This window comes from Pempheris klunzingeri, chromosome 11, assembly GCF_042242105.1.
Source record: "Pempheris klunzingeri isolate RE-2024b chromosome 11, fPemKlu1.hap1, whole genome shotgun sequence".
Classification (NCBI taxonomy): Eukaryota; Metazoa; Chordata; class Actinopteri; order Acropomatiformes; family Pempheridae; genus Pempheris; species Pempheris klunzingeri.
In genome coordinates, this window is record NC_092022.1 from 21843901 (window position 1) to 21860033 (window position 16133).

Below are 16133 nucleotides of genomic sequence, written 5' to 3' on the forward strand. Positions count from 1 at the left end.
GATTAGCTGTGATAATAAAGCAGATACTTGCTCTTTGCAACTCCAAAAGCTTTTTTATCAAATGATATCAGAGCAATACGTGGGTATTTTAAGGCACATATCAGTTTGATGTTTTTTTTATGATCAACAAACCCATAATCTTTAAAACAAATCCTGGTTGTAATGACTTTAATGATAACATGCTTAAAGTTTCCTCTTCAGAATAATAAAAAAAAGGCTCAATAGCACAGAATTGTGAGTGCAAACATATTTATTTTTGTTTTGACGAGTATGTGTGCACACATACCAGGCCAATATCCTTAATACACATCCTGTTACTTACACTCCTGTTAGTCACCTTTGTCAACAAAAGAGTGCTGCACCGCCTCATCATAGTGTGATTGATTAGAGTTTAATCTCATTCTGATGTCGTCGGGTTATATTCAGAGAGTTCACAGAGAGAGATTACCATGAGCTGATCATGTGGTTTTACTAAAGAGCACAGGGATGGCGGGATTTTCGCTGGAGGAAATCCAATTGATTACTTAAAAACAGCCCCACCCATTTTAAAGCACACATAAAATAGCCTGTTAACAATAGCCTATACACACAGTTGGGCAGGATCAGCGAAGTCATCTCTCTGACAGAGTGACAGAGGCTTTCCATATTTTTTTTTCTTGAGGAGGATATCACTTGCTTGACTTGAAGAAGTGTAAGAAGGTAAGGTTTTTAAATGACGCTGAAGTTAAGGCAATTTGGAAACATATTCATATATTTTATGTATTGTATATGTAGATACATATACAACATGTAAATGTATTTAGATTATTTCACTGGTTTCAGTTGAGTCTGAGCTAAAAAGCCTGTGTCTGTAGGTCTCAACTCAGAAAAATATGGGGAACGAGCCTTCCAAGAACACAGAGCCAACCAAGGTAAAATCACACAGCAAGCCTGTCACGATGTCAGCTGTTAGATCTATAAACTTGGTGGTGAGATGCACGTGGAGAAGTAGATGTTTGAAGTTTTAAAAAACATGCTGGATTGCTTTCAGTCAAAACCAGTGTTTCTGTAGGAATGTAAGCCACTGTATTATATAATGTCCTGCGAACCGTTAATAGCTAATATAGACCAGTGTTTCCTTATCGTCTTTTTATAGAATGGGAAACTTCCCAGGAAGCATGAAAATGGATCAGTGAGTGGCCTCTCTGCAGACCTCACATCAAATGGATTGGAGACTGATGGTGAGCGAGATTTTTAAAAAAATATCTTCTTGTTCAGAGACATGATAACAGTGGTAATATGTAATATTTAAATACAGACACAAATAAATGCAGACAGCATCACTTTCAAAGTCCTTTTTCTAAATATGGAGAATCTGAGAGAAGATTAGGTTGTCACTTCTTTATTCTGCTTAATCTTGCTGTATCTTTTTGGGAAAATGCGGCACATTAGTCTCTGACAGACAAAATCAGCTGATCTCTCCATGTCTTTGCTGGATTAGTCTTTTGGACTTTTGTAATGCTCTGTAAACACAGTGACTCCCAGCTGGACTATGTCTTGAGTCTTCCAGTGTAAACTATAGGCGTAGTCTCAGACATTGACAAGGAGCAACTGTTTGACCTGTCAATGTGCGGTTTGTACGTTTGTGTCCCTGCTGTGACAATAATGCTGTGGGATTCCCACTGGCCGCTGGCGCTGGAGAGCTAAAGCTGAGGCTGGAGATAGGGATATAGACTCTTTCTTGCATTGACTGGCCCTGGTTTACTTCATAGAGCATTGCACAAGCAGATATCATGCTTGAGTTAAATGTTGCAGGCAAAAAGAGATTAACAATTATAATCTGATAAAAAATCACTGCTACAACATTCACATTACAGAAATCAGAATTTTTTAGTGTCCCAAATCAGTAACATTTTGATAACATAAAGAGTATACATACATATAATCTGACCTGTAAATTAGATAATGTATTAATTAACAGGTACTTTTTTTTACCTCGTGTAAGTTTGTTTATTTCAAGAGTGGTCAGTCAAGTTTTGTGTCAGCAGGTTTCAGTTGTATATGTTGAAATTTTGTGCATGGGCCAACCATGGTGTTAACATTTTTACATCGGTTTTATTTTTTTTTGCAGTTAACAGTGAGGCGCCAGTCCAGCAAAATGGCAGGCACCCCTCTTTAAACTTCGCCACAGAATCAACGGAGCTTGGTTTTGTGGTAGTCGAATCAGATGCCGTCGCTCCGGTCATTTCTGAAATCCTTGAGACGGCCACCATCCAGAAGGAAGAGGTCAAGAAAAGCAAAGAAGAAAAAGTTAAATTTCTTGGCAAAATGTTCAAAAAGAAAGCAGAACCTCCAGCTGAAGTGAAGAGTGTTCAACAAAAAGAAACCTTAAATGAAGATCAAACGGATGTAAGTCCTCCTGTAACTGATCCACAGCTGGTAAGTGCACTTTTGGGTCAATTTTTGAAGTATAAGTCTGGTGATATTTTATGTTCTTCTTATTGTCAACAAATCTTATGAGAAGCGAAAAAAACAACAACAGTGAATTGATCTTATTAACAAATGCTGGCTGAGTTGCCAAAAACTGATGTAGCTTATTCCTCTGTACAATGTAACTTCATTGTTGTTCAAAAAATATGTTTTTTCCCTTCATTATAAAGAACAAGGGCAATGCACTTCATTTAGACTCAATCCTACACACACCACCCTGTTGAACCAAGTATAACACCAAATGTGCATTAATCCGCCGCTGAAAATAGTCCCAGAGAAATGAGGCATTTACACAAATCTACATTTTTTTTTTTTATTTTATAAAATTAAATTGTTGATTTGTGAGCCATCTTTGAAGATTTAAATCTTTGGACTAAGTGCTACAGACAGGAGGGTCAGGAAGTCAATGAGAGAAGAATTAATACATTGTTGGCTTTGGTATTTGTTGACAGTAAGGAAAAGATAGAAAATTATCCTTGAATTTTTTTGCTCTAATCTCTAAAACAATCTGCCTGCAAAATTGCCAAAAATTACTTCAATTTAGATTAGATTTTCTTAACAGTGACATGTTTACCAGCACATTAATCAATCCAAAAATATTGCTAAAAGAGAAAGAAATAATTTCTGTAATCATGAAAAAAAAAATTGTGAAACACAAAAAATTTGGACATCTGTACGGTGTAATGCACTGCAACATACCAGCCCTGCAATTAATACTACTTTACTTAAAAGTGTTCAGTTGTTTTTAGTTCAGCAACTTTAGTTGTATGCTGAATTAGTATGTTTTGAAGCTTTGGTGGTTTAGTGTTGGGCAGCATTATATTGAATCCAATACAACAACACTACATGCTACAACCTCAGTAACTACTAAAGATTCGAAAAAACTTTTTTTTAAAAGGCTTTTTTTTTTTGTAGGACTGTTGTGCTAAGTGGCATTACAATCTACAGGGGTTTGTATGATCAAGCATGCGATTGTCGTATATGTACCGGAAACAAAAGAAAACTGTACTTTCTCTAAACGTGAATGTTGATTTTCATGATGAAGGAGTCGAGCTCAAGTGGAGATGAAGCTGCCGCCATGATCATCGCTGAACACGGAGATGACAATGAAGATCTACATCAAAAAGTCGAAATATCAACGCAAACGGACAAAAAAACTGAATCAGACATTTCAACGCAAACTGGTGATGATGTTACAACTACTTCTACTGAGGGCCCAGCGGAGCTTGTGGTCACAGTGGAGACAGAAGCAACTGGAGAAGATTCAGTGAATGACTCCGCTGTTGACATTGCCGAGGAGGTTGTTGAAGACAGTGCAAATGAAGAAGCCATACACATGAGTCAACAAGTCGTCATCTTGGAGAACAATGCGTATCTGAATATGGTGTTCAGAGCGGAGAGGGTGGAAGTTGTTGACAGTTTTGAAATTAACCACATAGAAAACTACAATCCCGAGGAAGAGTGTGTGACGGGGTGTGAGGAAACGGAGCAAGAAATTACTGCAGAACCAGAATGTAACCCAGAGGAATCCATTATCGAAGGTGAAATAATTGCAGAGGAAAGTAACAGTGAGCCATTGCAGGTCTCTTTCACCCTTCCTAAAGCTTTCCTAAACCAAGACATCCCTGTAGGAGAACTTTCTGTCCCTCTTGTGACAGAAATTGTAGTTCAGGTGGAATCAGCTCATGAAGAGGTCACCACTGATGGTGGTGTTGCACTTGAGGATGTACCAGGAATAAGTGAACAAGAAAACTTCAGCCCCAGTAAGCCTATTGAGAAGTGGGATAGTTGCTCTGCAGGAGAAATTCTCATTCTGGAGGCTCCTTCCAATTACCTTACCACAATTGAGGAACTTCCTGAAGATATTTTAATTTTCCTTGATGATGAAGTCACGCCTGAGTGTACTCCTGAAGTTATTATTACAGACGAGAATGCAGAGGTTGGTGAAGATGTGATAACTGATGTGGGACCAGAAACAGTCGAGGAAGCAGAACAAAATTTGGTCTTTGCTGAAGAGGACTTTGAGATGATAGCAGAGGCAGCAATTGAAGCCCTCTCTCTAGAATTAGAACTTAGTGCCATCATTCCTCTGGAGCCTGCGATGGATGTTAGCATCTTCCTGGAAGAGCAGGTAATTCATGCAACAACTTTTGTGCCCCTTTGTGAAGAATCATCAACAGAAGAAGTCCCCAAGGCTGCCAATTCTGAAGAACCTGAAATATCTGAAGATGCTTCGGCACAAGCTGAAAGTCCTGAAACGCCCGAACAAATCCTTGTAATCTCAGAGGAACCTGTTGAGGAGAATCAAAGCCCTTGCGAAGAAGACGCAACCACTCAAGTGTTGGAGAGCATAGCAGAATCTGTTATTGAAGCTATTTCAGGGAGGCATGGAGTAACTGAAAACATAGCTGAGGAACCTGCAGGTGAGCAAGCAAATGTGCCACTGATGGACACCACAGGAGAGTCTGAGACCTACATTTCAGTCCAACAGGACTCCATAGAGGAGGACATCGGCCCAGCTGAGGAGCTGTTGGAAGATGCAGATAAAGAGGCAGCTGCTTCATCCGTGGTTGCAGTGGAGGAACCAACTGACTCCAATCCTGTGATTGCTGAGGAGGATGAGAGTACAAGCCTTCTCGAGCTACAACCAAAAACCAAACAACTCGCGACAACAGAAGATGAAGTAACGGATGAGATAATACACGAAACAGATCATTCTGATGATGTTTCAGCCACCACTGACGAGAACTCGGAAGACCCTTTAATTGCCAATTCAGTTGAGCCTGTGGCAGAGTGTGTCAAGGCTGTTCTTGAGACCACTGTAGAAGAAATCATTGCAGAAGAAGTTCTTGCAGCTGAATGTACCCTTGTGACATCAGAGGCGGTAGCACCTGAGACCATTGCAGAGGAAGAGTCTAAAGAGAAATCGGAGAATGACTCAAATGTGAGCTCAACAGATTCAACACTGGACTCACAAAGTGTAGAAATGACTGAAAATAACCCTGTGACAAGTACTGACATGGACGCCTTGCTTGTTGCAAGGCTGCAGTCAGCTTGTACATCAGTTGTTGAGGAATCAGCATATAGGCTTCCTGGTTCAATTAGTTATAATATTACTGTTACCATTCATGTGGATCCAAGGCAACAGCAATGAAATGGTGGCTTAATTGTCTGAATATTGTTTTCTGTTTTAAAATATATTGGTCTACCTCTCTTTGATGTCATGCCTTTAGTGGCAGTAATCGCATCTGAACTGTAAAATGATTTGTGTTTTATATAATGCCAAGTGCCTCTGGTTGTATATATCATCCCCACAAAGCTCACGTTGTAAAGTACTGAAACATTTTTCAATAAAAATGAAAATTGAAAACAATGAATATAAAGACATTTTATTCATTCATTTTCTTCATAATTTATTGCCATTCTTTTAGTTGGTGTTTAGTTACAAATAATTTTTTCTTTCATCAAAGAGAGACTTTGTTTAAAAAGGAATATGAAACTTTAATCAGGCACTGAAGAGAAAATGAAGTGAACAGATTCACAAAAAATAATCTTAAAATCAGGGTCGCCTCACCATCAGGACACTGCAAGGTATTTGAGTGTCCTGGCATTTCTCAGAGCATAACTCTGACACATTGTTGAATATCAATGAGTGAGGGGTGGGACACACACATTAATAAAAGGGTGATTGTTGACAATGCCCCGAGTAGGCAGAGGCATGGTTGGAATTGTGCGCCCATCTCAATGCTGCGATTAAGACACTCGCTGCTTGCATTTCAGCTGCGCAGCTCTAACATAATTCTCAAAGGCTAATTCTTTGTGATGGTGTATAGGAGACATCTAACCTACAGCAAGAATCAGAATCATTAACGGAGCCAGAAAGTGTAACTCTAGTCCCGGGTCCAGAGGAAGAAAACGCTCCTGAAACTGACAACGAAAACAGTCGACCTGCGGAAAATCAAGAGGAAGGTACCCCAGAAGAGAATCCAGTTATGAACTTCTTCAAAACACTAGTAAGTGACACTATTTGAGAAATTATGTGTGTTTTATCCACAATTCATATTTCTTATTGCCTCTCTGGTAAAATTAGACTGCCTGGGAAAGGTAAATTGAAGAATTGCTGTAATCAAAAGTAAAAACAAACAGATCTACCCTTGTTATCTCAAACTATTACTGGAGGCAAACAGCTGCTCAAACAAAACACAAGTCAATGTGTGTTCTTATTATTGTTTAAAGCCTCAATGAAGCCAAGACGTTTGGTAATTCGCTTAATGAGGAGATCAGTGATTACAAATCCAACAGTGAAGATGTTTAAATGGGATTTTGTGTGTGATTTCTGTTATTCTATGTATGTAAAAAGGGATTCTATGGCAGTAAAGGTATCCATAACTAAATCTGCCATGATGACAGTGCCTGATGGAAAACCTACAACAAGCAGCTATTGTATTTCCTCTTCATCGTGCTGTCTTTTGGACTCATGCCGTTTTAAAGAGTTACCATTGCCCTAGCCCCATGCTAATCAAGGCTTTGAACATGCGGGAATGTGGTGGCCCATTGTTCAACCCATAGTGTGAGCTCACAAGGGAGGCCTGTGCAGTTGGAAGTTGAGATTTGTGAAGATAGAGCGAGGGCAGGCCTACGCCATCTCCGGAGCACAATGGCTGTCACAATGACAGCGCATGTACTGTATGTGCTCTGTCAGGGACCTCGGAGTGCACTCTGTGGGCCTCAGTTAGCTTATCATAAAGGCCTATGTCTGCATTCATGAAAGGCTTCTGTTTTAAATAAATAACTATTTTTCTGTTCCTGTTACATAAACTATATAGGCCGGTTCTCATTTTCCACTGCAGCTTCATTGTTAGCTATTTGGAATAATGTAATGCACAAACACTTGATGACTGAGAATCTTTTTTTTTTATTTCTGTGTGTAGAATGAATAGAAGTTATGGAAGAAGTTAAGTTAATTTTCCCTCTGTTGTTGCACAGGTGACGCCCACTAAAACAACCAAAAAGGAAACAGCAGCTCCTGATGCCTCAAAAGATCAGGTGAGCAGATGAAGCATTACATTACATTACATTACATTACATTACATATAAAACATGTCTAATGATCACTTGATCATGACATCACCATTGTGGGCTCATTAATGGTTTTGATATTCTGGTTTGATTTGCCTTCAGTAGCCATTTTCATATCATGCTTATTTTCATTTGCAAACCTGTAAAGGTGAACTCAGTAATGTTGGGGTTAATTATTTGTCTGGCTGATTATATATGGTTATATACTGACTATGTATTGACCACAGGAGTAACCAGTTTGGAAAATGGAGACAGTGTTTGCATGTTGCTTGGCTGGATCCATTTTTGTTAATTTCTGTTGCTTAAACTAAGGGTATACCTGATTCCAAAAAAAGTACATTTTATTTGGAAAGAACCAATAGGTTCTCCAAAGCATTTTTAGAACACAAACACAAGCTCTCTGTAGATATTTGTTTGCTTCGGTTTAACTTTATCTCTCTAACTGCTTCTTTTTCTGTTGCCAAATAGTCCCAGAAGGAGACCCAACCAGAGGCAACCACAACTGTGAGCTCACTGCGTGTGTTTTAATTTGGATAAGAGATCTTGAGGTTCACCAGAAAGGATATATTTACTGGGCACAGTTGGGTTCAGTTAACTTCCAAAAATGCCTGATATTTTAATTTCTAATACTTTCTAATACATACTTTGTGTTAGCCGAAAACTTGGTTGTCTAAAATGAATTGAGCACTGTTTTGCATTTATCTTGTCATACCTCACCTAAAATTGTCATTGTGTATCTTAAAATGTAAATGTGAACATATGGACAGTTTCCTATGGTTTTCTATTGCAAAATGTAATGTTAACACCTGCTCTCTCTTGAATAGGTTGCACAAGTATCTGAACCACCTGCAGCACCCAAAGGAATGTCTATCCCACCTCCACCTCCTCCAGAACCACCAAAAATTGAAGTTAAAGGAGAACCGGCTGCCAAACCAGTAAAGCCTGCACCAAAAGAAGAACCAAAAGCTGCTGCAAAGGAACCCGAGTCCTCAAAGGGAAAATCAGCCAGAGACACTCTGAGCAAATTCTTCCGTGGTACTAAGGTAAATAGACAGCAGACTGGACATTACAAGATGAGCTCGTTGTTTTCAGGGATAGTTATTCATGCAAATGTATGTATAATGTAGTGTGAAACATATGTGAATTTGAGGTACGGCTAGGACTCAAGGCATCCAAAGGGAAGGGTGCTTCAGCAAGTGGAGCCAATGCACCAGCCAAGACTGCAGCAGTGGTACAGTAGATTATCGTATTCTCAGACTGACAGTGGCTCATCCTGTTACTAACTGAACAAGAGCCCATTTGTCTGGAGGTGGCAGAAACTGAAGGATTTGCTGTCTCCAAATTGGAACATGCAGCAATTGTGTAAGGCAACATTTTGAAAGTCATCCAGGAGAATCAGGTTTTTGTAGTTATTTTTCAAAAACATGCATCCAGTAAGATGTGCAGTAATGTGGTCAATGTGTGCAATAGTGTGACTTTGGTCAAAAGGCTTCCCAGGAAAAAAAGCCTCGTAATCGTAATGTTTCTACCACAGTCCATATTTCCGTGATACATTTTAATCCCAACATTGCATTTTCATAATTTTTTGGAATTATACTTGTTGTTGTTTTGCCCAGAGTTAGATGAGAAGATCAATGCCACTCTCGTGTCTGTGTGCAAAGTATGAAGCTAGAGACAATTAGTTTAGCTTAGCATAAAACAGGGTGGAAACAGCTAGCCTGCCTCTGTCTACAAATGCACAAACACACCCTAAGTACCAGCACCTCCACAGTTATTATGAATGCATCTATTACAGATTATGTGTTCAATTTGTGCTGTCCATTACTTTGTCTTTATGCCACCGTGAGGTTACCCCAGGAAGTCACTGCGTCCAGCTACTAGTTACAGCTCACAACTTTTTACACTTCTGTGTTTGTGCAAATCAAACAAATGACATACAACAATTTAACCAGTGAGCATTTCAATTGCTGGAGGGTGTATTTGAATTTTGGAGCCAAGCTAGTTGTTTCCCCCTGCTTCCAGCCTTTATGCTAAGCTAAGCTAACATGACATGAGAGCGGTCTTGACCTTCTCAGCTAGAAAGCACATAAATGTGTCTTAATAGACTTAAAACTATTGCTTTAACCAGTTCATATTAGTCACTATTCATTGCTATGCTAACCTATTAAGCATTTCATAATTAAAATGCTTCCTCTGTTTTTGACAGGACATTTCCCTTCTGTCTTGTTGGCTTTAACTAACAATAAGAATTCCTTAACTGTCCAGCAGACAATCAAGGAGGCGCCACAGCCTGCAGTAGAAGTAGAGGTACAACCAGTTGTAGAGGTACAGGTAAACCAGAGAGTGTGCTCAATTTTGTGATTGTATTCAGGGAAGGTTACATTAATGTATTCTAATGGGAGTTTGAATGTACCAGATAGATAGATAGATAGATAGATAGATAGATAGATAGATAGATAGATAGATAGATAGATAGAAATACTTTATTGATCCCCGGGGGGAAATTCCGGTATACAAAAAGTTAAAGAAAAAGTTGAATAAAACTAAAATGTCAGTACATTTTCCTCTCACTAGCACAGTGGATCTTAGTTTGAGCCATATTTAAGGATTACAACTGTGCTCTTAGCAGGCGTCTTATATAGAGTAAAATACAGCATGTACACATGTCTGTCTGAATTTGGATCTCTTCAGAATAAAAAAGTAGTTTTGCTCTGCAGGAGACACCAGTGGAAGTGCCTGAGCCTGTTGTAGAAGTCCAGGTAAATCAAAAAATAAAGGACAATCTTTTTTCTTTTCTTTTTTTTTTTTAGGGAGTGAAACAATCTGATCATCTGAATCTGATTCTCTGATTATATCAGATATACGTACATACACATCTCCATGTTCTAAATTGCATAGCCTTTTGTTTTTTACATGTTCTGATTCATTTGCATCTGTTCAGAGTGAAACTAATGTTGACCCTCATGAGACAGCAGAGGAGGTGGCACAGCCAGTTGTAGAAGAGCAGGTAAATCAGCAGGAAGTGCTCGGTAATATTAATTCTTAATTTTCTTCACTCTACAGGCACCACTGACATGATGACTCACCTGATGTACCAAATATTATGTTGAAGCAAATATAACCTTTCATTCATTTCAGTTAACATACACGAAACTTGACATTTGCACTTTTTCACATTTTGGCTTAATTGATTTGATTTATTTGCTAAATCATTCTATTGCATTGCATCACCTGTTTCTTAATGTTGTAAATTTGCAACAAGACAGATGAGGCAGCCCATGATTCATTGCATTTCATACAACATTTCCTTCCCTGCAGATGGTGAAAGAGGTACCACAGTCAGTGGTAGAAGCTGAGGTAAATGAAAGGAGTTTGACATTATGGGAAATACGCTCATTCACTTTTTTTGGTGAGAGTTTGATGAGAGGATCGATACCACTGTCATATCTACCTGTTAAGCATGAGACACCAGCCGACAGCCAGTTAGCTTAGCATAAAGAGTGGAAACAGGGCCAGACTAGATGCTTCCTTGTTTCTATTCTTTATGCTAAGCTAAACTAACTAAGTCTCCTTCATCATATTTAGCAGGCATGAAACTGGTGTCACTTTTCTCATCTCTTGCTAAGAGAGCAAATAAGCGTAATAAGCTCCAAACTATTCCTTTAAAGGACAATCTCAGAAACGTTGGTGGTGACTGAAGCATTCACTTTCCTGTTTTTTTTTTTGACAAAACATTTTAACTTTTGCGCATGACGGTGTGGGCTTCTTTATTCTTACAGGCACTGGTTCTAATCAGACTTTTCTGCCTCCCTTCCTGCTCTGATTATAGATTTTTACCTTCTTCTTTCACGTTGCTGGTGGCAGCTTCTGGCCTCACTCTGTCAGCCCAATGATGGTCATGCCCTTGATTTAGCTCATGATATGTGTTTTCTTCTCTGCTGTTTTGGTCAAAGAAGGTGGATCCCTCAAAAGCCAGCACTCTGGAGGCCGCTTCAAAGCCAGAACCGCCACCGCCTGTTCAGGAAGAGAAGAAAACAGACTCAAAATCATCTTTCTTTTCGCTCTTCAAGCCTAAAGTAAGGACCTATACATTCATGTGCGTTTGTCTGTCTTTAAAATATCTGAAAATATATGAGTATGAATTGTGGTGGTGAAACAGAAAGTAACAGATTAATGTGAATTTGAGGTACTGTTAGACCACATGACAACAAAAGTCCAGGCAGCCTCCACAAGTGGAGTTCGGCTCCTCAAGAGAACAGCTGGAGTGGTAAATACAGTAAAACTACCTCTTGAGAATGGATGTATTATTAACCAGAGTAATTTCATCTGGTATTAAAACCTGCTCTCAGACAACTTTTATGGCAGATGTATTTTTTATCATATTTGAATATCATAACAATGCACATCAGTGCTTCTGTGATCACCCCTCATAATGTTGCAGTCAATGGATCCTAACAGCTGGTACATCTTAATGTCACCTCAAATTTTACTTCTCATCTCCAAGTCCATCTGCACTTCATGAGTGGAGCACATGAGATGTTGTTATTTAACAATGCAGATGTCAGATTGACGGCTGCTGTAGAACGAGTGCCGAAACAACTCATTACACACCGCAACGATTTCAGGCTGCTGATCCCAAGAAGGCCACCCCTGCCCCAGCCGCAGCAGCAGAGGCGGCTAAAGCCAAGGAGGAGCCTAAAGGAGCACCCAAGTCATCAGAGGCGGTTGTAGATAGCAAACCAGCTGCAGTGGCCTCCCAAGCTGGAGATGACGCAGCCAGTGTGCCCAAGAAACTGGAGAAGAGGAACTCCATCCAGCTGTTCTTTAAAATACGGGTAAGGAAAGCATCACTTTTTCCCTTCTGCAGTGCTGACTGTTCATTCAGGTTTATATTGCAATGTGTTACACAATGCACAATGTGTTATACAATATGTAGCTTCATCTCCACTAGATGGCAGCAGCTCATTAAGTAATATGAGGGTGCCGGCCCTATTTTACAGTGCAGTGCACATCATGGTAAACATCCTGCGAATTGTTGTTGCACAGTTTGGTTTTAATAATTCACAGTTAATGCATTTGCATCAGAGGACACATATCACAGGCAGTGTTGCAAGCAATGCAGTTTAATGATACAAGTGTGAAAATGAGGAGACATTTTTGGTTAAAACCCTCAAATTCAAGAACGGGGCCTCTTGGAGACTAACTAAATCTACTAAATCAAATGCAAATGAATATCTACTGGATCAGATATGACATAGCTCATGGGTGCACGCACAGATGACATGGCTCTTTAAAGAAAAGGGCGGTACAGTAGATACTGTAAGGAATAAACACTTAATATTATCTCCCTTCGAATTTCAGAGTCAGAAGCGCAACTCTACAGACGCCGGGGTCCAGACAGAGCCAGTCGCTGTTGCTCCTGCAGCTGAGAAGGCCAAATGAAACCAAAACCAACAGTGAAGTTTCCCTGTACAAACTCCCTCACTCTTTCTTGCCCTTACTCAACCTCCTTCTCTCCGTCTTTCCCTTTCTATCATCTCCCCGTTCGACCCCTATTGAATTACTTTAACTATATTTTTTGTTTTTGTTAGTGTTTAGAAGTTACATTACGGAAGGAAAAGCGGATAAAAGCAAGTGTAGAGTTGTGAGAAGGATGAACAGTAGGCAGATAGCTGAACTGGTGGTGAACTGAAACGGTCAAAGGCAAGGTCGTTGAGATATATATATATTTTTTTGGTCATATAAATGTCTTGGCAAGTATAGCAATGTGAGTGTAAAACCTTTTCTACAGACATTTGATGTGACTTCTCTGTGCAACCTGACACACTAGGCTTACGCAATAGACAGGCTTTGCTTTTAGCGATTAATTTGTCGAAAACACTTCAACACACAATGTCGTCTAGGTTCTCTTTTTACAGTTCATACCAGGAAAAATCATGCAGTCCTGACAATGCAGAAGTTAATATGAAAATGTGATTGAAAAAAGTACTTAAATTCGTCTGACATTGAATTTAACAGCTCCTAATAGAGCTGATAAGAGGTTCACATAACAAACTGCACTTACTTTTTTTTTAACTTTATGTAAGCTACTTGTAGACTAAAGCACATACATATCCTAACATCATGTACTGGGCCTTATGGGAAAAATCACAATCTTTACTGTTCTGTGGGGAACTGATTGTAAGTGTTTATGTTAACAAATGCATCTGAGATGGCAAAATGGTGTCGTTGTGCAAATGTGTCCTTGTGGTGCGTTTTGCAGTTAGTCATAAATCGCAGCTGATTAGCTTTTGATTTGAATGCAGACTCTTCTGTCGTGTAAATTAATGGAAGTCATATGGTGTTAGTCATTTGTGTTTGGCATATGTGCAATTAATATTGTGCTTTTGTTTGCCTCTACGTATGTATGCGAGTAAGAGTAACTTCAGCTATCATGAAGACAATAAATCTGTTCACCATTCGTTTGCTCTTCATCAGTGTAAGAAACCTGTCTGTTGCAACAACTGCAAAAAACATGTGACTCCACAAGTTTGTCCAAAATTAAATCAATGACATTCCATTCCATTACAGTGACATCATTTTAATGCACACAAGTTCACACTCATCGTGTGTGCTGATTAGATGTGACACACAAGTCACACTTTGCTATGCTGGGTGTATCTGCAAATGCTAGACGCCTTACTCATCTGTGTATATATTTGTATGGCTGATGGACGAGTGACAGTTATCTGACAGACATGATGGCATGAAAAGAAATTCGACCGCAGCGCCACCCGTCATTTTTAACCGTGACAGACAGAGAGATGACTGCTGGACATCGCTGTTGAATAGTAATTTTGATTTTTTTTTTTTTTTCTTTGGAGTCCAAGAGACACCTTAGAGATGAAAGATGTTAAACAAGATCTAAAGAATTAGGTTTTTCAGGTAAAGGTAGCCCTCAAATCTTCTTTTACCATTTATAATGTAATTTCTATGATGGATAGTGCAGTGTGCCGTCTATGGAGGGATGTGTTTTAGATAGTAATGTCTAAGACCAACCATTCACCCACCATTAAGTGATGAGTCGCAGCCCCTGAAGGCATAACTCACACTGCTCCTTTGTTATCAATGAAACACACTCCTCTTGCATTACCCTCTGTAATAGGTGTGATCATTTTAAATTGTGCATCAAAGTAATTGCCATGGCACTGAAGGAGAAAATGTGAGGTATTGCTCACACTGCGTTCATTATCAAACATAAAACCATGAGTAACACTTAAAATTGAAAAAAAAATCATGGTACCCACACCCAAGCTCAGCACAAGTTCATGATGTCTCCACTGTCTTGTGGACTTAGTAAGAAATTCACTCAGCGTTTAATGCGTCAGGGTGTCCTGGCAAAAAAAAAAACTGTGCAGATGAAGATAACATCTGCATGTCCCTACATGCAGTATTCTTAAATAGAGTTGTTAGCTTGTAAAGGGAGGGATTTCCTGTACATTTATAAGCACAATCAGGTTTCACAAGAGCTGCTCAAACCTCTCTGCACAGTCACAGACAAAAAATGAACTGGGCTCATCAGGATAGAAGCAGTTATAGGTAACACTGCAAAGGGACTGTACACTGCACAAGATCTGCCTGACCACCATGTTGCTGCAGTTCATCCCAGGACAATGCATGCGACTGTGTGAATGCACTGAGCTCAGAGGGGGTGGAACAAGGGAACAGTGGGCAGGGAGGCCTGACAGGAGGCCTGCTGTCAGCACTAATGTGCATCACGGTGCTGCTCGCTAGCAGCAGGTCTGTTCTGTGGGGAAACATTAGGGTGAAACAATTCCAGGGAGCAGTGAGAAGACAGTGGTCGCAGATTCTGATCTGATAACAAATTAGTGGCAGTGATCCAGCCTCTTCAGGAGAGTCTTTCTCTTTCACTGAGGGTGAATCAGCAGGTTCTGCAGGCACACCGTGTGTGTTTGTGTGTGAGCGGGGCTTTCTAATGCAGATGCTCTCAAGTGATGTTTAGGGTTGGTTTTTGTGAGCGAGTCTTGTCGGGGGAATGTTACATCCTGCTGGAGAGATCCCATAAATGGCTTAAGCTGTTTTGACGCCATTCAGAATGCTGAAACGTCACCATTATGTGGAATTCAAACATTTGCTTGATATTCAAATCAGCAATGTGATCATGTTTTAACCTCAACTGAAAGATAATAAGGTCAGCTGAGCACTGAGGAAGCCCCATAGTAGATGGCATGATATTTAAGGCAAATGTTCAGACTGAATGCCTCCATTTCCTCTTTTTTTTTTGTACTGGGTTTGGTTGCTTAAAAGTAAACAGCAACAAATTGCACGGTGGATATTTAAGTTAGGTGCCTCAAAACCAGGTTACATCCTGTGCTGCAATGAAAACAGCATGACAGTGGTAAACATGGGTCCAAATGGTTCTCTACACTTAAAAAAAATGCATGAGTCATGGAGATATCAGTCCAGAATATATAAAATTTAAGATAAGATAAGATAAGATCAACTTTATTCATCCCGAAGGAAATTATTTTAGGTTAACCTCAGACTCATAGTTGTGTATCTTCAGGAATGGTGTGATTAGATCT

At 39.6% G+C, this 16133-nt stretch overlaps 1 protein-coding gene across 7 annotated transcripts; it reads left to right on the forward strand.

The window, feature by feature from the left end:
* Positions 1-472: 472 nt before the first annotated feature.
* Positions 473-14057, forward strand: bcas1 (brain enriched myelin associated protein 1). Of its 7 annotated transcripts, none has more exons than XM_070839381.1 (16): positions 473-699; positions 855-911; positions 1136-1220; positions 2111-2418; positions 6303-6482; positions 7456-7515; positions 8017-8052; positions 8373-8591; positions 9814-9879; positions 10266-10307; positions 10490-10555; positions 10867-10905; positions 11502-11624; positions 11735-11815; positions 12174-12383; positions 12910-14057. In XM_070839381.1, exons 2-16 carry the CDS (start codon positions 873-875, stop codon positions 12988-12990), a joined length of 1635 nt encoding a protein of 544 aa, XP_070695482.1. In that variant the 5' UTR covers positions 473-699; positions 855-872; the 3' UTR covers positions 12991-14057. The 7 variants fall into 7 exon arrangements, with proteins under 7 accessions (XP_070695482.1, XP_070695484.1, XP_070695483.1 ...); XM_070839383.1 differs by having other exon boundaries at positions 9814-9873; XM_070839382.1 differs by having other exon boundaries at positions 9817-9879.
* The last annotated feature ends 2076 nt before the right edge of the window (positions 14058-16133 follow it).

What these genes read in the sequence shown, in the direction of transcription:
- bcas1 (XM_070839381.1), top strand. Translation starts at nt 873, where the DNA reads ATGGGGAACGAGCCTTCCAAGAACACAGAGCCAACCAAG. An exon ending in AGCCTGTTGTAGAAGTCCAG is followed by an intron (nt 10,308 to 10,489) that starts GTAAATCAAAAA and finishes GCATCTGTTCAG; the next exon opens with AGTGAAACTAATGTTGACCC. An exon ending in AGTCAGTGGTAGAAGCTGAG is followed by an intron (nt 10,906 to 11,501) that starts GTAAATGAAAGG and finishes TTTTGGTCAAAG; the next exon opens with AAGGTGGATCCCTCAAAAGC.